Source organism: Astatotilapia calliptera, chromosome 13, assembly GCF_964374335.1.
Source record: "Astatotilapia calliptera chromosome 13, fAstCal68.1, whole genome shotgun sequence".
NCBI classification, from domain to species: domain Eukaryota; kingdom Metazoa; phylum Chordata; class Actinopteri; order Cichliformes; family Cichlidae; genus Astatotilapia; species Astatotilapia calliptera.
Window position 1 is genome coordinate 9,924,408 of NC_137434.1, and position 20,896 is coordinate 9,945,303.

At 41.2% G+C, this 20,896-nt stretch overlaps 1 protein-coding gene across 3 annotated transcripts in view; it reads left to right on the top strand.

Annotated features, from left to right (window-relative positions):
* The first annotated feature begins 107 nt into the window (after window positions 1-107).
* The window catches only part of arid4b (AT-rich interaction domain 4B), a 37,166-nt gene continuing 16,377 nt past the window's right edge, over window positions 108-20,896 (top strand). For 2 of the 3 annotated variants that reach the window (XM_026189059.2, XM_026189062.2), the window contains exons 1-5: window positions 108-296; window positions 2,613-2,661; window positions 14,698-14,808; window positions 18,183-18,248; window positions 18,597-18,687. In XM_026189059.2, coding sequence (XP_026044844.1) covers window positions 2,656-2,661; window positions 14,698-14,808; window positions 18,183-18,248; window positions 18,597-18,687 — 274 coding nt within the window. In that variant the 5' untranslated portion in view covers window positions 108-296; window positions 2,613-2,655. Of the gene's footprint in view, window positions 297-2,442; window positions 2,459-2,612; window positions 2,662-14,697; window positions 14,809-18,182; window positions 18,249-18,596; window positions 18,688-20,896 lie in introns of those variants that run through there. The other variant, XM_026189060.2, reaches the window with a different exon arrangement.

Genomic DNA, 20,896 nt, shown 5'->3' on the forward strand with positions numbered 1-20,896 from the left:
AGGCGTTTTCTTTGTCGCTGCCATCCAATTGGAGGGGTTTATTTTTGAAAAGGCGGGATTAGTATACCCGTCAATCATTCTCAGGAGGAGGGGGAAGGATCACAGAAAGAGCTAGGCTAGAGGAGCTACTCAACAAGGCAAACAGCAGCTCTGCGAAAACGACTTTTACCCATCCGCATCCAACATCAATCGGTGGACGACGTTTAAATCTGTCGCATTTTTCTCATAAATGTTCCTATGGATTACTAATCCACTTTCGTCGAAAACCAGAGGTGTTTTTCAACTTGACAGCATAGGTGAGCCTGCTTTTGTTCGGCAGAGCCGTTGCTATTTAGAACATTTTACTAGCTTGCTTCCCTGCTGCTATCAAGCCAACCTTGACGTTAGCTAACTTGTTAACTAATGCTGTGTTGTGTTTAGGGAGGGTGGTTTAGAGGAATGAATGAATTTGGCAACAGGGCAGTAGAAACCTGCAGATTAAAAAAAGAAAAGGAAAAAAAAACTTGTTCAGTTCGATAACAAAGTTAAGCCGTAGCCAGCCAAATTAGGCGGATGAGCGCAGTGAAAGGTTATGCTACTCCGTGGCTGAATAGTTTCAAGTGTGCTGGACAGGCTCCGGAGTGTTGTGTTGTTGAGCGGAGGAATCCTCGGGGACGCTGTCGTCGAGTAGCGCCTGCCACGGTGCTCGCGAATAGCCATTTAAACAAAAAAAAAGTGATATTACCCGAAACAATCGGTGAGTTCTTATTAGCGTGACGAGATCTGTCGAGCAGCGGGCGGACGATATAGTTAAACGGAGGTAAAATGCATTGTCAGGCTTTCCTTTTGTGCCACCAGTAACGTCTGGCTCCTCACGACTGACTTGTCCAATGTAGGTTGGAGCTACCGTGTATCAAGGAACTCGCCCATTTGATCAGTTGTGGGGATAAAAATCAGCTCAAAGGTTATCCATATTTCCCCACCTACTGCTAGTGATGACTTGTTATTCTCGGTGTTGTGGGTGCTTGACCAGTATTTTTTTGTGGTTATTATTATGTTACGTATGTTAAGTAACAAACTGCTTGGACGTGAATCACTAGTGGAGAGGTTTAAATGAGCTCGACGCTCTAGTTAATCACTGTAGCAGCTTTTAGAACAGGAGAAAAGACTACCGAGTCTCGAAGCTTGTACGAGTGTGTTAACGTTGTTGGGAATGGTGCTAGCAGTGGTGGTCAGTCCACTCACTCGCATCGGCTCGGTCTAGCAAATTGTCTGGGGCGGATGACATTGTATCCTCCGTGAACTAAACCAAAGGAGGACTGCGACCTTGGCTTGTGTTACAACAATAAAATTGTGTGGTGGTGGTGATTTGGGGGGGGGGGGGGGGGAATTAACGCGATGTTGCTGCGTTGCAAGTCTTCGAGCTTGACCTTGTTGCGAACCGTTTCGTCGACTTGTTTCTTTGTCGGGAGCAAATCTCCACTCATCGCTGCTCCGTGAACGTTCAGCGAAATGCCACAGTAGAGCATTCCGTTCAGAAAGTGACTTCCAATCGGTCTGCACGGCCGAGCTTCACTTTTTTTCTTTTTTCGGGGGGGCTCAACTTGACGTGTTTTGTACTACCAGGGCGGTGATATGACATATCTGTAAAGGTTTTTGGGGTCTAGCTACTGTGTTATTATCTCGCTCCCTCGCTCTACATTTATATATATTTTATTTATTTATTTATTTATTGCCGTCGAGCGCACTCTCCGCAGAGAGCAGTGCACCGACACCGAGGGAGAGAGAGAAGCGAAAACGAAAATGGATGGTCTCGGTGCAGTTTTCCTGTAACAAAAAACACAGCGTTATCCCAGTCTCCGATGAGAGAAATGGCCGTGGCACGGGCAGGTGACTTGCGACCGCGGTTCCCTGGATTTTCCCAGTGTTTGCCTGCTCAACTGTTCTCCTTTTCTAGCTTACTGTCAGCTACAGAAATGGCGTCATCCTCTGCTGTAGCGTTGGTATAGTCAGTGCAGTGCAGACAGCAGGCACACCACGCTGCCGTGTACTCGGAGAAACGAGCGCCGTGCGGCTGTTAACACTGTCCATCACTCCATTAAACAGCTACAATATTATCCATCTGTGCACACAAACAGACACACACACAGAGGAAGCCTTTGCTTCGAGTAGCGACTAGTTACTTTGTTTGTGCTCGCCGTTCTTAGTCACAAGCCAAGTCTGGCTGACTAGCGCTGACTGACTGACTTACAACAGTGTGCGCTGGGCATTACATAAACGGCTTTAAAGGCTCTGCGAATGAGCGATCAGCCTGCCACGGTGTACTTTGCAACACATATTATTGGACTGGAAAGCTCCCGTACACACACATACACACACCCTTGTCTGTCTCTTTCTCGAGCAGATGTGTTGCAGGATGTAAAGAAAAGAAAGATGTTTCGTGTGCAGTCGTCGATGTTTTTTCCCCAAGCCGTTTAAAGTGAGCATCTACCGCCCAGCTTTTTCTTCATTGCATCCAGCAGTGTAGCAGAAGAAGTGATGTCATCATAACATAATCGTGTCTTGTTGTGGCAGACATAAGTTGGCACTCTCTGAAATTTCTAACAGCTTCTCCTACCTTTTTGTTTTTCCAGCTTGGGATCCGTTAAACTGGTCACCTAGAGGACTCATAGAGAGATGAAGGTATGTTCATTCATTTTTTTTTTTTTTTATCTTGCATGTGCTCAGTAGCACGGGGAAGCTCCCATTAGCTCTACTACTTCTGCAGCTCAGTTTCATTCAGCTCTTATGTAAACACGACTTAACCAGAGGAATTAAACGGTTGGATCTTCCTATTAAATGTAAATGTAAACACAGCGTCCTGGATAAAGGCCAGACTAATACAATTGTTTGATGTCCCCGATGTTGAGTTTCTAGTGTCTTCAGCTTGCTTTGCAAATGCAAATTGAAAATTGTAATATTAATGTTGTGCTTTGTTATGTGTTGGCATTGAATTATAAGACGAGAGGGCGTGGATGTGAAGTGATGTATGTGTATGTGGCTCTAAATTTATACCAAAGGTGTGGCTTGTGAACTTCATGATGAGATTTAAGAAAAACTTGGTCATGACATTGTTTTCTTCAGCCTTATTTAGCCTGAAAAAACACAGCTGTCTCTCTCAGTGATTTGAGCTATTTATTCTCGTGTTATAGCTGCGGTTATGACTGCAGGCAGTGTCCTAACTTATCATTTGTTGCCACATGAGTCATTATGCTGCCTCGTAACCTGCAGAGCAATTAGTATAACGCACATGAGTTTTTTGTGTTTGTTTGTTTTTGTTTCCTGACTCATGTAAGGTAATAGTGATGTGTGAGGAACATAAACCAAGTAGAACAAGAAGTTGCCAGGCTTTGTGATCGGAGAGTTGATAGTGGCCACATTACAAGCAGCTCTGGTAATGATTAGCTACTTTGTTATGCTTGTTGTGGTTAATCGGACTAAACCGCCACCCACTAATAAACATGTCACCTTCAGCCAAATTATCCAGTTATTAAAGTGCAAGCAGAAAGAGCAGGGGGATACAAAGATAGATGCCACTTTGATATGTTTGTCTACATCCAAACTCTTTCTGTTGGTTGTCCTAGTGGTAACGCTAACTTAAGCTACTGGGTGGTCTGCGATTATTTATTTTATTTTTTGGTGGTCTGCGATTATATAATGACCTATTTGTGTGGCGAGAGGAGTTTTGATTGCCAATACTGGAAATGCACTTCAATAAGCCGAGATGCACACTGAGGAAAAACGTGACTTTAGCAGATACCGCCTGACTCGCATGTTATGTTGGCCTTTTGCTGCTTAATTTCCCCGACGTCTCTTTGAATAAAGCTAAACATATAAAAACTCATGAAACATGGTGCTATTAGTAACTGTGACCATTTTGCAGTTATTGTTGTTTCCACATGGGTTGCAGTAGGCCTCTAGTAGATGATTATTATGCTTAAATGTTCACATCCACGCGTCAGCTGAAAGCAGTGATGTTCCCACACTGACATTTTCTGTTTAATGTTGTAGCATTTGTTGTTTTCACAGCGCTCTGAGTTTGTGTGGCTCTATTGATGCTAGAGGAGTGCTCACTCATTTTACCGCTGTGTGTATGAGCATCTGCTCAATGCCTAAACTGTAAATTGCTCTGTAAGTAGGACAACTTTTCATTATGTTCACTTAGCGTTATATGTCACTTAGGCTCATGGTCTGCAGGCTTTCTTCACCAGCTGCGCGCGCGCACACACACACACACACACACACTGCTGTAATACAGTGTGTAAGATGAAATGCTGTACAGATTAGACCCATTATAAGAAGTTAGAAGTGTTGGATGTTTGTTTAAATCCTTAATAAATTTGTTATAAAAGAAGTGGAATACATTAAGCTTCTCCTTTTATGTAGTAGTATCAATAGCAGCGGACCACTCTAAATTCAACCACAGTCAGTAATATTAAGGACATTCGTCGCTTTTGTTAATAACAACAAAAGGGTTTGATTGTGTGTGAGTGTAATTGTGTAAAGCTTAAACTCACACAACAGTGAAAACGTTGATTTTCTATATATTCTATACGACAAAACAACACTACAGGAAAAGTACTTTTCCGACTTTATTTTCATCACAGTTTGATCTTATAAAGAGGAAGTTTTCCATATTTTTCCAAACAACTTTGTCAGTGTTTTTATTACATGGTCATAAAACTGGAAAATCAATAATAAAAAAAAGCATGGCTTGCAAACTGGAGGTGCTGGGTGTGTAAGAATGAGGCAGGGGAGGTCTGATGAAAGATGTTTTTGAGTTACATTTTAGGAATATCAGGAGAGCTCGGCTTTTAAGTTTGACCATCCCCTTTTAAATCTGTCCTTTATAAACTTGAACTGCAGTTCTAGTCCAGAGTTGCTCTGTTGTGTCAAAGCAGTGAGTATGCAGATTTTGCTGTTACAGTGAAATTAGTTATTTCTGTGGCCGTAAACTGTATGCAGTGCAGTCATTTGGTTCCTATTTTTGCATTTGAGAAGATGGACTCAGGAGGTCAGGTACAGTAGGCTGTCTAATGTGCTTTGAAAAGTACACCTCATGATCACATTTAAAAGCTATGGTTCACTTTTGGTTAGTATTACGTAGATCTGGATACAAACAATATAGTCATTCTTTGTAAAAATACAGTACTTACATTTTTATATGTTTAAAAAATGCATAAAGTAAAAGTAAAGTCAGCCTGTTCATTCATGATTTTTAGCTGTACTTAAATTTCAACGTTGTATCTTTAAGTGACATTCACTCAACTGTTTATATTACTTCACTTGGGTCCTGGTCTCAGTAGCGACACTTAAAAAATAATAGCGCAAGTAGCTGTGAATGTAACCAATTATACTGATTATACTTTTTTACATTTACACTCACTTAGCTTGATTTGTAACTCAGTTTCAGTGTACCTTTCATTCAACATTGCTGAGAGATTTTCAGTTAATACTCTGTTAGGAATACTTGCTAGTATGTAGTAGGGCTGCACGATTAATCGTTAGAAAATCGCGATCTCGATTCATACTTATGTGCGATCTCATTTCCAAATGACAACGATTTAAAAAAAAAAAAAAAAAAAAAAAAAAAGACAACGACGATTGTACCGCATTTTGATCCGGGACATAATCTGCATGAAAACAAGCCTCACTCTTCCTGCTCAACAAATGACAAGGGCGGAGCCTTATACCACGTGATACAGAAGCCGTGGTGTGATGCTAAAATTAGCAGAAAAAAAACAACGGAGAGCACGTCAGGGATGACGAGAAAGTGACAGGAGAAAATCTGTCCCGGACAACCACCCAAACATCAATAACGGGAACCTTATACAGCGCTTCCCTATACCCGTCGAACTCCCGCAGGCACAAAGAAATTACGGAGGCTATCACTTATCACCTGACCAAAGATATGGCTCCCATCAACACTGTGCAAAACGAGGGATTTAGGAAAATGATCAACACCCTAGACAAACGCTACACAGTGCCGTCCCGCAACTATTTTTCTATTGTTGCACTACCTGCTCTATACATGCAGTGTCGAGCAACGGTGGAGACGGAATTTCAAGCAGTACAACATTTTGCGGCAACAACAAAACGTGAGACATTTGTTGTTTTTATGTTCAGTCTCAACTGTTACGAAGTTGATGTGCAGTTAATAAGTGCAATAAATATTTATACTGGAAAAGAAAATCGTGAGAGAATCGTGATCTCAATTCTAAGCCAAAAAATCGTGATTCTCATTTTATGCAAAATCGTGCAGCCCTAGTATGTAGATAAGTTTACCCATAGAGCTGTAAACTGTACAGTTTTAGTCGAGAAGAAAAGTTTTCCAGTCTGTTAATCTGATGTTGAATTGTACCTGTTGATCAGTGTTTTATCATCAAGGGTCTGTCCATATGCTTTATTAGAAAAAGGGTGTCTGATAAAGACTTGTTTAATTTTTTTTAAATATAAAAAAACAAAAAAAACAAAATTCAGAAGCACTGAAATTCTCGAAGTAGATTAAACTGCTGCTGATCGCACAGGAAGCGTGAATATGGTGAATGCCCTAAATGTGGGGGAGTGAGTGCGTAAACAAAAAGTATTAAGATTGCAATTTTTTTTTCTAGTTCAGAGCTGCCATGGCATTGCCAGGGCAACTCCTGCTGAAGCACCAGTCACTGGAATTGTGGCGACTCTGGTTTGGACAAAGAGGTGATTCACAGCAGGATTATTGTACGTGTGAGCTAGGCTGGGAGGGTGCTTAATTCTTTCCTGCGTGCCTCTTGCATGTTCCTTTGTTTGGCCTGTGAGCACCACAGTACAGTATAATGGGTGTAAAACTATTGTTTATAATATTTCAGAGATGCTACAGTCATTAAAGCATTGTAATTCTCTTGGATAAATATAATAGATTTTAGATTTAGATGTGCCAGTAATCTTAATAGACTGAGACATTTGTGTTTTATGTCATCCTATACAGCCTAAAATAAAATAAACCTAAACTAAATCAAACCACATTCAAACTAGCATGTGTGTCATTTTACATGTATTGATTCACAGTACTCTGGGAAATGGCAACAGTTTCTTTATTTATTAATTTTTTATGTCTCACAAATACAAAGTGTGTGAGTTTCTGTGATGGTGTGAAGTGGAAAAAAGAAAGAGACTCTGAGATCTGAACAGCAAGCAGCTTCCTGTCGTTTCAATTTTAAATCTGATCTGGGTTCACATCATCAGAGTTCGGCTAATTAACAGTGGTTTTTAATATTCTGATACTGTATTTCAATGAGAACAGCTCTACATAAGTCATGTTTTAAATATATAAAAGTATGTAAGTAAATTAGAAAGTATTCACAATATCTTTGCCAGGTTAATCAGTATTACTGTTTCATAGTTTGAATTTGTTGTGGATTTGAAGTCTTAAAGTGTCGCCCACACGCACGCACAGCCGGCACAGGTGTTTTCACTTAAAGTGCCTAATTAGAGCTCTTCTTCTTAGAGGACAATGTGAGCATCTATAAACTGTTTGATTGACAATACGCTCTATTATATTTTTCAAATGGTATGAATTGTCTTAAATTCTTTTTGGATGGGACCTAAATGATTTTTAGTCGCATCACTGTGAGATTTTCATCAGACAGTATCTGCTCTTCTGTTCGCTCAACCACACAGTGTAGCTGCATTGTTCAGGCCATGCCTTAAAAAACAACCTGTTATTTTTATATGTGTTTAGAATGGTTACTGGTAACAGTAGGCTGTTACGTTAGCTAAGTTAACAGTTGCAGGTCAACCCTAAAAGGGAATAAAAACGTATTCAAATGACAAAAGCCCCAATGCGTTGACCTAAAGGTGGCGATGATGAGGAGAAGGCCTTGTTAGCTACAGGAAAGACAAGAGACAAATCATGTGACTCTTGGAAATGAAGGGGCGATCGTGGCTCAAGAGTTGGGCGTTCGCCTTGTAATCGGAAGGTTGCCGGTTCGAGCCCCGGCTTGGACAGTCTCGGTCGTTGTGTCCTTGGGCAAGACACTTCACCCGTTGCCTACTGATGGTGGTCAGAGGGCCCGGTGGCGCCAGTGTCCGGCAGCCTCGCCTCTGTCAGTGCGCCCCAGGGTGGCTGTGGCTACAATGTAGCTTGCCATCACCAGTGTGTGAATGTGTGTGTGAATGGGTGGATGACTGGATATGTAAAGCGCTTTGGGGTCCTTAGGGACTAGAAAAGCGCTATATAAATACAGGCCATTTACCATTTTATTTACCATTTACCATGAAGTCATGTCAGGAAAGTGTCCTGTATGTCAATGATTGTTCAGGAGAATGCTCCTTTAGTTAAATTTACATTTTTAATGCTACTTTAACTCGTATATCTTTTTTAATTAGATTACACATAATAAGATAATGCAATATATTGCATCGTCAATTATAAGTTAATCACATATATATATTCGACTGCAAGTTGAATCAGCTCAAATAATTGCAAATATCTGTGTGTAGTAGTGTTTCATTTGCAACTTTTTTTTGTCACCGTCTTTATTTCTTTTGTTGCAATTTGTGGCTAGTTAAATGTTCAAAGACAGTGAGACAAAGAGCTGAAAGACTTTAAAAAGCATTGTTATTTGTCAATTTATTTTATTTTATTTTTAAATTTCTCTGTTGTCTTGGCACAAAAGGGAATTACATAACAAAAACACTGGTATCATCTTTTGGCCAAATTGTTTTTTAAACATTAATATCAGCCCAGAATTTCACAGTTGGTGATTTTTTATTTTTTTTATTTTTTTTGAAAAAGTCTTTTTTTGGTGCAGAAATAATCTGTCATGCGATGTGTCTTGTTGTATTTTGAATTTGTGTGACTGAATTTGTGGTCAAGAAGAATAAATGACACGGAGTCATTGGTGCACCCTTGGTAGATGAATAATATCTTATTAAACTAAATACTAGATAACCTTTTATTGTCTGGCAGTATTTGGGCATTATTTTTTTTAAACAAATAAATCATTCATGGCTTTGTGAGAGCAAGATTAACCATGCTTCTGCTGTTATAGGCTACCTTACGCTCTCCATGTTGGAAGTGGAAAGGAAACTTCCTGGGTCCTCTTCCTCTTTTTCATCTGCTGCAGTGTCTGCACTGATGAACTAAATGTACCTACACAGGTCTGCTGTTCAGTCTGTGCTGCACAGTATGCAGTGTGGTTGGTATAGTGCTACACTGACCCACCTTTCCGTATCTCTGGGTTGCTTTTCCATGAGCACGATTTTGCATAAAATGAGAATCACAATTTTTTGGCTTAGAATTGAGATCACGATTCTCTCACGATTTTCTTTTCCAGTATAAATATTTATTGCACTTATTAACTGCACATCAACTTCGTAACAGTTGAGACTGAACATAAAAACAACAAATGTCTCACGTTTTGTTGTTGCCGCAAAATGTTGTACTGCTTGAAATTCCGTCTCCACCGTTGCTCGACACTGCATGTATAGAGCAGGTAGTGCAACAATAGAAAAATAGTTGTGGGACGGCACTGTGTAGCGTTTGTCTAGGGTGTTGATCATTTTCCTAAATCCCTCGTTTTGCACAGTGTTGATGGGAGCCATATCTTTGGTCAGGTGATAAGTGATAGCCTCCGTAATTTCTTTGTGCCTGCGGGAGTTCGACGTGTATAGGGAAGCGCTGTATAAGGTTCCCGTTATTGATGTTTGGGTGGTTGACCGGGACGGATTTTCTCCTGTCACTTTCTCGTCATCCCTGACGTGCTCTCCGTTGTTTTTTCCCCTGCTAATTTTAGCATCACGCGGCACAGCTTCTGTATCACGTGGTATAAGGCTCCGCCCTTGTCATTTGTTGAGCAGGAAGAGTGAGCGCTTGTTTTCATGCAGATTACGTCCCGGATCAAAATGCGGTACAGTCGTCGTTGTCTTTTTTTTTCTTTTTCTTTTTCTTTTTTTAAATCATTGTCATTTGGAAATGAGATCGCACATAAGTGTGAATCGAGATTGCGATTTTCTAACGATTAATCGTGCAGCCCTAGTAGAGAGTGATATACAGAAGACTGCGTGTGTCCAGAGTCTGTGGGCTTTTAAGAAATCCATGGAGACTTACCAGTGTCCCTATAAAGTGAGGCCCTATGTATGCATTACCTCCCACCATACCATCAGCACTGGAGCTTTAACCTTTTGATAGCTGCCAGGATTTTTATTTTATTTTATTTTTACTGAGTTGTAGAACGAAAATGCTATAGTCACTAAGGCTGTCTAAGAAATGCGCCATAAGCAGCAGCTTATTTTCAACCATGGAGCCGGCTGTTAAATTTTTCATGACCCGAGTCTTTATTGAGTAGAAACTGATCTCATTCTGCCGCTGTCAGTGTCACTCCAGACTGCTTTATTTTTGGTTAAAGCGGCGATGATTTCAAAGCTCTGTCTTAATGTACCGATATCTTTTGTTTTCCGACCAGAACAGCTTAAACGTCGAATAGGTTTTTGGATGATCAGTAATCAGTGAAGCACTCGTACTCTATCCGAGACAGAAGTACTTTATGACCAATAACAGTGGTGCACCTTCACCTCTGGTATTTCTTTTAGATGGCTCATTGTGGAGGGAAAAAAAGCTTTTAAGGCATGATTACACATAAGGCTATTATCCTGGGTGTGCATGTTTGACTGATAGCCAAGTAGAGCATACTAATAATTACAACTTGGACATCATTATTTTCCCTCTCGAAGCCAGAGTGCAGCTTTTGGAGGAGTTGGTGCGTATTTCTATGAAAGGTAGCCGCAGGTGCGTTTTGTCACCCCATGCCAACTCACATTTGTATGTGTTTAATCAAGCACATGTGCCTGGAGAGTATTTTCCACATCAGTAGCGCTAGGTGAATAGCCAGAGAGCTGGTCTTGATTGTAGTGCTGCTGCTATCATCATGCTGACTTTCTGCATGTAGTGGCTGAAGTGGCGCTTAAGGCTTATCATAAATACTGTTCAGTCCTTTTTTTTGTCTTTTTTTTATGACAGAATCTTGGGAAAGAGCCGTTCTCATTAGGTGCATGATGTTGTTATGAGTTGACGAGAGGATGTTTCACATCCCAAAGGCATAGGAATTCCACTTCTTTGAGTTTAGTCATCTTGACTGGTTGATCTTCTGAGCGGGGGAAACAACACAAGATCATTCAGCACTGGCAGAAGCAATGAAAATAAAATAAATAAAAGTAGTCAGTGTTTTTTCTCCAGACAGCTGTAGGCCAAATAGCAATCTAATCTGAGGAATGGAGTTTTCTTTTCATAGTTGTGGTTCAGTGCAGGGCGGCAGGGCATTATCGGTGGAAACAACAAACTCTCCTCTGTTTGTGTTGGAATGTGAGCATGACAAATGTAATTCAGGCCTCAGTAGTGTGTTGTTAGCCCTGTCTGGTTAGGTTGTGCATATTTGGCTAGCGCAGCTGTTGAGATAACCCAAACTGCCCTTTCTGAGTCCCCTAGTATGACTTCTCCTTTTAAAAAAAAAAGAAAAAAGAAAGGAAATGGGTTAGTGCGTAGAGGACAAAAGGAGACCTGTAATAGTATGAAAGAGGAGGCTGAACACTGATCTGAAGACTGTAGTGGTACAGCTTTGTGGCACAGCCGTGACTGACAAGAGAGTTGGTGAGACAGTGGAAATGGCTGCTGCGTCATGTAAACCCATAGTTGGCTAGGGCCGCTGGTGCTCAGGCCAGACTGCTACAGACTTATGAGGTGTTTATCGGAGAGGTAGAGAGGCTGGAGGGCGCTGGACTCTGCCCCCGAATCCCATCTGTCAGAATCCCAGAGAGTGTGGAGACGAGGCCGCCTGTTCTGGTTTGACTAGAAAAGCTTACCAGCATTTCACATAAAAGATGCAAATTTGCTAAGCTGCAAGCTTCAGTTATTTTTGTAAAGTTTCCAGGAGAGTGATTATTTCTGATGATTATTTGAAATATCACCTTCTGTTGTTACATATTAGCATAATATTTATATACGGTATACAAGGGATGGCAGACTCGCTTTAGCTAATAGGCCACATATGGCTAAAATGAGCTGCAAGAGTGAAATGATTGTATAATAACCTGTCTTTCTTTTCAAGTAAAGATATAAACATTCAGAATTAGAATAATTAGAATAAGTGCGGTTTCAACAACACGTCTTATTAGGACCGATTTATCGGCAGACCGATATTATCAGCTTTATTATTTAGCTATTTGTTGATCGTTCTGCATTTATAGCGGTTGGTAAATCTTTTTTTTTTAAAGAGACTGAAGAAACACTCTACGATGTTACAAATACTGATGTTGCATAGCTTGTCCACTAGAGGGCAGCCTGCAGATTTCCTGTAGGCAGCACATGGGGTTTGAACGCCACAGACACAACAATCAAGAGTATAAACGGGGAAATCTGTTTAATGTTTTGTGTTTCTGAAAGGAAAAATAAATAAATATAATCCACTTGGAATATCAGATTTTTAAATCTCCAAATATCGGTATTGGATTTAAAAAAAAAAATCATATCTGTCAGGCTGAAATCAAGAAATAATTTGTAATGCGAGCCTGTGTAGTAAAGTTAAGATATTAAAGCTATGACTGTAAATTTTACACTACAAGTGGGCCAGATTAGACCCTGTGGCAGGCCCACACTGGCCTGCGGGCTGCATGTTTGACACCGCTCACATATACTGTTTCTACCCCCTCATGGTAGATTGGGTTAGAGAATTCTGGAGGGATTTTGGGGGCCATATATCCAACCATTTGTAAATAATCAACCATTGTGAAAATAATCTTTTCAGTGTTTAACTCAGTTTGAGTGGTTTGAAGACAAAGTTAGGCAGGCATGGTTGAGATGCTTTGGAAATGTGCAGAGGAGGATAGTGGATATTTTGGACAAAAGATGTGGAAGATGGAGCTCCCAGGCACAAGAAAAATACGTAGTAGATGTAGTGAATGAGGACATGCAGAGGGTTAGTGTGGGATGGGGGCAGATGATCCGCTGTGACGACCCCTAAAGGCTGCAGCCGAAAGAAGAAGAAGGAGGATTTTAACTCTACGGGACAAACTAATTAACACCATGTCCTGAAGACAGCTCTACAGGCAATTCTAATGCAGGCCTACATCTAATAGCAATAAAAACCCATTAAAGTGCAGGCAGTTACATGTTTGACCACTAATTACTGATAGTTAGAGCAGTATGAGTGTTTTCTGTGTTTATAATGTCTTCACTGTTCTGCCTAGTTTGTGTGATATGGTAGCAGGAAGTTGTCAGTCTGTCACTTGTTTTTGCTTAAACAAATCACACACGTTTCAAAGGCGAGATGCAGCCAACAGCACAAGGCGCCGTGCACCTGCAGAACGTTGAAGTAGCAGCTGCTTCTCCCAGAGCCGCTGTGCTCGCTTCTTCTGTGCACTCCATCAATGCGGAAGTCCTCTGAGTTTAGTTTTTTCCCCCATTTCCATGTCACTCCATGGAAGCAGGTCATTTTAGGCATTTCTGAGCTCGATAGGTTACAATAAGCTAAGGTTCTAATTAGGATTGAGATTTGTAAAGCTCACAAATTACCAAGCATCCTGACAGGATTAGGACTTTGGAGCATATCAGGCCTGAAAAAGTGGTTCGGTCATGACACAAGTATGTGCCATGGTGGACTGCATGCAGCTGGCGTTAGCAATTAGTTCCTCTTCACTGCTTCAAGTACAGCTAACCGCTGGTGTAGTTTTTAGCTGGAATGACAACCTGTGCACTCTTTGCTCTCCTCGTGGGAACAATGAACAACTGTTATGAACAGCCCCCACAAATTATGTGGTTTGAATCTCTTAAAGCGTAGAAAATGAAAATGTCGCAATAAAAGGAAAAAAAAAAGGAGAGGTGTGCATCTCACCAAGTCTTACAAGTTATCATCTTGTCGTGTGAAATTGAACAGGTACAATTTGCAAGGGAAAATGGTTTTATATGGTAATGAGTAATGAGCAGAACCAACTTCCTGCTGTGAATAACTTCATTTGAAATTGATTGTTCTTGTTACTTTTTGAGCATCTCCATTCCATCTGGCGCTCATTCACTGATTTCATTCAGACAAGATGAGAGGTCTTCTTCTTTTTCAGTGTACTGCAGAAGTGCTACATGTGTTTGAGCTGCTTTCCTTGCTTTCAGGAGTAGCAGGAAGTGTGGCCCACTTTGGTTCTTATTCTAGAAAGATGTCTAAATATACCGCTGTTAGGCTGGGCTTTTTTCCTCCAGTCTAACTGAAACAACCTCAGTAAATTCATCTTCACACTGTATGAAGCACAAACATCATGTGCCCCCATCTATAGACAGAAGGTCTGCTTTCTCTGTGTACTCTACCCTCTGCAAATCTGTTCTTGGAGGAAGCTGGGGAGGGGGGTGTTGAACCATTGATGACACAAGATGGTGCTGTGTGTTTCGGATAGCTTCTTCTTTGTAGGCATCAAAGCTGTAGTGAAGTGGCCTTTTTGTTTGCTCCCTCAGAGGCTTGTTTTCCAAAACCCAGAGCAGATGGTATGTGTATTCCATGGATGAATCACTGAGCCGGGTGGGTTTTTTGCGTCGTTGCCCTGGACTCTGTTATGCCTGTATGTGTGCGTCCTCCTGCTTTAGCTTTGTGAATACACCTGTGTCATTAAGTTGTATTGTATTAAAAAGGGTTTGAACTCTGTGTCATTTTTTTATTTCTTCAGACTCTGGAGGAGCCCCCCTACCTGACAGTAGGGACGGATGTGAGCGCCAAGTACCGAGGGGCTTTCTGTGAAGCCAAGATTAAGACTGCCAAGAGGCTAGTCAAGGCCAAGGTAAGTCATATTTCAAAGTGCTTATGATCCAACATTAATATTTAATTATCTGTCTGTGTTGTGTATGAAGTGGATAGCAGCCGGGCCGGGGGGGTGCTCTTGTCTTTGTGTGAAGCGGCTACAATCAACATCACACAGCACTGCTTTATTGTGCATCCAGAGCTGTTGGTTTGGACACAGACACATTATCCAAAACGTTCCTTCAGAGCCCGGGTTAGCCTGGGATAATTGGATAAAGATCCTTCTATTAGATAATAGAGTCTGCCACAGTCAAACCAGGATTAGTTTCTTATTTCCAGTGTTGCCAGAAATCCAGCTGTGCTGCTCACACGCTGGAGGCCTGTCACCTGGTTTACGCCGTCAGTCAGAGGCCGATCAGGAGCCCAGCTGCGGCAGATGCGAGATCACCCGGTACCCGTTGCATCCTCGAGCGCACCTCTCACCCGGAGCTTCTCTGCTTTGTCACGGCCTCGAGAGCGATTGCCGCCTCCCCATTGGTTTTCAGCCCTCCTGATGAAGGTTTTGCATGATACACGTAATACAGTATCTCATTTCCCAGTGGGGCTGGAGCATCTGGATAATACAATAGAGACAGATCGCTTGTCTCTCATTCTGCTGGAGTGTGTGGGAGGAACAAAGACTGGATGCTGGCTTTTTCACTGTGTCAGTGCACTGTAGTTCCCCCTGTAGAGACAAAAGAGCAGAGATGCTCTGCTATTCCAGCACACCAGCTGAACTCATCAAATAACGTCCTCTTTTTGTCTCATAGACGGGGGACAAACACCATGACAAAGTAGACCACGCAATGTTCTTAGTTTAAATGATGCCGGCTGAAATGAATCTAATAGGACAGTCTCAGCTCATAAATTAATTACCATACTAATTAGATGAGAGTAGGGTTTGTTGTTTTTTCCCGGGTAGCTGCGATGTGAATGTGGAGCTTGGTTACACAAATGTTGAAACATGGCAATTATTCCGTGGTCGTTGTGAGTCTGAATATTCCGCTGTAATGAATTTCTTCGTAGCTCTTTGGTTCATTAATCTCTGTCTGCTTGTTTATCAAAGTCGATGTTTGCAGCGTACAGCGCCGGTGTCTTTTGAGTGATTTTTAAGGCTTAGTGGAGGAAAAAAAACAAACACGTGGTTAAGATTGAGCTGCGCTAGAGAACACGTAAGACACCGATTAACACCATGTTAGTATCAATCACTGCAGTTAGGACTAATGCTGAGTATTTATATATAAGTCTTTGTAGTATTTTTATATGCATGCAAACAAAAGAGTGTCTCAGATGAAGCAATTGTGAAATCTCGTTGTGAGGTTCTTCTGACTCATTTAAAGAGTAAATGGATGAAGCTGCACGTACTAACAGCTTTGAAGTACTCGTGGAGAACAGATGAACACCAGCTCCTTCTCTTAAACGCATTTCCCGGTTCTTTGAGCACTTGCAGACCACACTGAGAGAAAGCCCACTCCTCTTTAGGATGGTGCTGTTTCAGAAATGTCACGCTCAAACAAGTGCTGACTAACTCAGTCGTGTGAATGCCACTCATGATGTAACCTAACCTTCCTAAAACTGATTAAAATTCCACTTCTGTGCATTTGAGGTGCCTCACAAAGTCTGCAGTTTTATCCTTGTGGTTATGTCGCTTTAGCAAAAAAGGCACCAGAAAGCTTCACCATTGCTCTTTTATCTATTTATCCCCCCCCCATTTTAAATGACACTATTTCTAGGCTTCAGATTAGGTTACTGTAGATTAAATATTTATGTGGGTTTTCCTTATTTAAACAGCCAGGTGTTTGACTTTTGGAGGTAAATATTGATGTCATTGTCCTGTTAATCTGTGCTCCTGCTGTGTGGCACGAAGCGATACTTCGAGGCAGTTGTAATGGAGGGAAAGTCGATTAAATAGATGCGAACATGTGAGGTGAAGAAAAGCAGATTTATAAAGGCACAAATGGTGAAGGTGTGTACTCCCGAAACATATCTTTTTCAGCATAAATAATAAATGTTGAAAAAAACAACATATAAAAATCAGAACAGTGGAGGGCTTTATTACTGTGTCAAATCCTTTTAGCTGTTTATGGCCACAGAATCCACCTTTGCTTGAATAAAGCAGTCACTTCTCACAGCTCTCGTTTCCTGCTGAGAGAAAACGGAGCATGAAGGACTACTGGCTCCTCATAAATCTGTTCACAGCATAAAATTGCTGCGCCGAGGCTCTGTTGTATCAGAAATATGGTTTCATATCTTATTCCAATATTTGTTATCAAGCCTAAGTGGCTGTGCCGTGTGTACGGCTCGCAGTTAGGAAGTCGTCAGAGCGCTCTGCCGTTATTGAAGCCAAGGCCTCGGACAGCGGGAGTCACCCTACCTAAAGTCTGGGGGGAGTCGAGCTTCTTGCCATCCCCAGAGAAGAAAGGGATTCCTTTATTCCCCCAGTCGGGAATGTTATTATCTCCATAACTGATGAAATGCTACCCGAGGAAGCTTTTTATTTCCCCCCCTATTTTATTACCTGACAATCTTACAGTATGCATTTCTTTCATTCATTGTCTTGATTGTGCATTCACAGCGAGACCTTGATTGCTGCTTCTGCTGTTGTTATATTTGAAACTGACTCGAGCATTGTCTGAATTTGTTACCCGCAGGCTTGTTTTCTGGGATGAGGTGCTTAACTTTTTTTTTTTAGCCCCCGTTCTCTCCTCTGTACAGCACCTTATTCTAAACTGAATCACAGTCAATAAAAGTGATGCCAGTTTTCCATTATAATTATGTTACAATTTTTTTGTGTGCATATGCTCTCAATAAAAGTGATGCCAGTTGTCCAAAAGTGATCCATTTAAAACTATTCATTGTTAAATAGATCACTTTCAAGTATTGATGCTATCACATTAATATCGATCTGATACCAATACTAGTGTTGGTATCGATACTGTTGATATTTGGATCCATCTGCCCACATCTACTAAAAAGATCCTGCACTTCTGGCTGCTTTCAAACTTTTGCACATGCTCTCTGGAAACGACGTGGCAGTAGATGGCTCTTAAGTGCGTGTGTGCCTGCCTTGTGGCCTTTTCTGTCTCACAGTAATGCCAGGTTGCCATGCAGATACAAGATTACCACAGCGTGATCAGATTATGATCTGCCGTGGCTCACTTAGGGGGTGGACGTTGCAGATGTAGAGAGCGGGGGATGGTCAGATGTTCGGCATCAACTGAGGGTTCAGTCATTGTGTAAAAGTCCTGCAGTATTAGGAGAGACTTGCTGCCTGTGTAAGCAGGATGATTGGTGTGATCCGGTCAGATCTTTAGGTAATTGTTTTGTTTATGCTGTTACTGATTCTACTCTACTGTTGCCTCCCACCTTCCCCAGGTGACCTTTAAAACAGATCTGACCACAGCTGAGGTTCACGATGAAAACATCAAAGGACCTCTAAAGGTAAGGCAGGAAAGATGGAGACCTATTATTATTATTATTATTATTATTATTCAGTATTAGTCATGAATCCCTCCTGTCTGAATTTAAGACTCCTTATTTTATTTTATTTATTTATTTTTAGCTTCACTCCTGTTTGTATCTAAGCTACACTTCACCCTCCCTTTGCATAAAAGCGCACGGGGCAGCAAAGCATTAGCTTTGCAATTTAATTTCACTACATTAAGGGTTTATGTAGCAGCAGTATCATCTTCTCATTACTTGAAAATACATCATTTAGATTTATCACCACAATATAATAATAATTAGTGCACTGACTGGCAGAATAACAGCAGTGTATCCGTCCCACAGGTGGGTGCTGTTGTGGAGGTGAAGAATCAGGATGGAGTTTACCAAGAAGCCACAATCAATAAGCTGACCGATGCTAGTATATATACAGTTGGTAAGTCAATAACAAGCTGTCTGCCTTGCCTCCTTCCTCTCACACTCTTCTTTACTCTACCACTACCTCATAAAAAACATGTTTGCACTGACAGAAAATCCTGCATGCTGATTTGTGTTTCTTGGACTGCGAAGTTGCTACAACTTTGAGAATTTTAGTCAACATATTAAATAAGGGGAACGTCAACCAGTGGTGCCTCTGCAGTTTTGAATGTGTGCATGGTAGGGCTGCCACAAATGATTATTTTGATAGTCGACTAGTCACCGATTATTTTTACGATTAGTCGACTAATCAGATCATCATCCATTGGACGTAAAACGTACAGCTTATTGCACCAGTAGCATCTGCTCTTATATAACTATCATTAGCTTACAGCTTTAAGTGTTTAAGGTCTGTGCTAACTAAAAATAAAGACAAGATGATAGTTTGTTAAATTTCGTTGAAGTTGAATAAACTCCTTGCTATCTAAAACATAACGGGACACCAGAGTAAATTCTCGAGCATCTCACACTTCTGATAATCAGCTGTCTGCTTGACGTTTATTCAGCTGTGTAAAAACTATAACTTTAATCTCAGCCAAACCGATTTACTCAGGAACAAATAAAATACTACAAAAAAAAGCCAAACAATAACATTTTTAAGTTATCTAAGTGACTTATATATATGTTTAACCTGAGTAGCGAAAGACGGTGGTGGGTTTGAAAACGATTTGCTGGGAGTCCGGTGTTCTCACGGCTCTAGTGAGCCTTGCCCCCGGCTAGCTATCAAGCTAGTGGGTAACAGACGTCTCCGAAAACGTCGGAGTGCTTTTGAAAATATGTGGTGTCTTGATAACCTGAGCAGATATTTGAGGTTTACACAGCTACATTCTCGCCTGAAAATATGTTGAATGTTTATTTTGTGACCCAGAAAGAATAATAAGAGTAATATTAAAACTAACTAGCTGCCGCCATTGTTGGAAACTGAGCTGGCTTGCGCTATGAATTCTGGGACACAGCTACTTCTTCTTCTTCGGGGTTTAACGGCAGCTGGCATCCTTGTACATGCAGTGCTGCCATCTTCTGTTTCAGTCCGTTATTACACTCTTAAATCCTGCTAGTTATTCCTGCAGCTTTTGTGAGCTTACAAAGCTTCAAACAACGCGTCGACTATTAGATCAGTCGTCGACGATTTTGATAGTCGACGTAATCGTGACTAGTCGACTAATCGTGGCAGCCCTAGTGCATGGAAAGATTAACTGTGCTGATACTTTTGGCTGCTCTCTTATTCACCTCAGCAGGTAGCTCCACATATTTCAGTTGAAAACTATTTATTTATTTTACACCTTATGCCCTCCCTGACTCATCCCCAGTGGGATTTGAGTCTCCTGCTGGGACCATTAGGCCAGTGTGTAAACCACTACTCTAAGGCTACGTTCACACTGCAGGTCTCAATGGTCAAATCCGATTTTTTTTGTCTGCTTGTTCACACTACAAATAAAATGCGACAGCAAACGCGCTCTAGTGTGAACGCTCAAAGCGGCCCGCATGCGCAAAAGAAGACGTCACACACAACGCGCTCTGTACACCCAGAGCAAACGATATTGTTTGACTGATGGGCCTTAATATAAAGACTTCGGACTTTACGTTTCCCAATTTTTGCTTTAAGTTTTGTTATTTACATAACAATGTAGATAACCTAATAATGATCCTTATTGCTGTTTTAGAGGAGCGGTGCTTCAAAGGATAGTTGCAGATTTCTGTCAGAATCTGCAGATTATACAGTACAAATAAAATATACGTGAAAATAAAATGTTCATGTTTCCCCAACGTTGTCTTCCCAACAGTTTCACTAACATCTACACTTATTGGCCAGGAAGCGTTTGCGATGTCTTCTCGGGCGCTGATAATTGGTGTCTGTCTTGTGTCAGTGACGTAAAAGACGGATTTAATGCGACATGACTGTTCAAACAACAGTCGCTTTCTAAAACATCGGATATGTATCGGATTCAGTACCACATACGAAAGTGACCCAGATCGGATTTGAAAATATCGGATTTGTGCCGTTCACACTGTCATACCATGATCGGATATGGGTCGCATAGGGTCAAAAAAATCGGATTTGATGCGCTTTCGCCTGCAGTGTGAACACAGCCTAAGAAACCACAGGACAAATACTAGGCTGGACCTACTTTTGCTTTCTGAACTGCCTTAATTCAACAAGTTTTTGG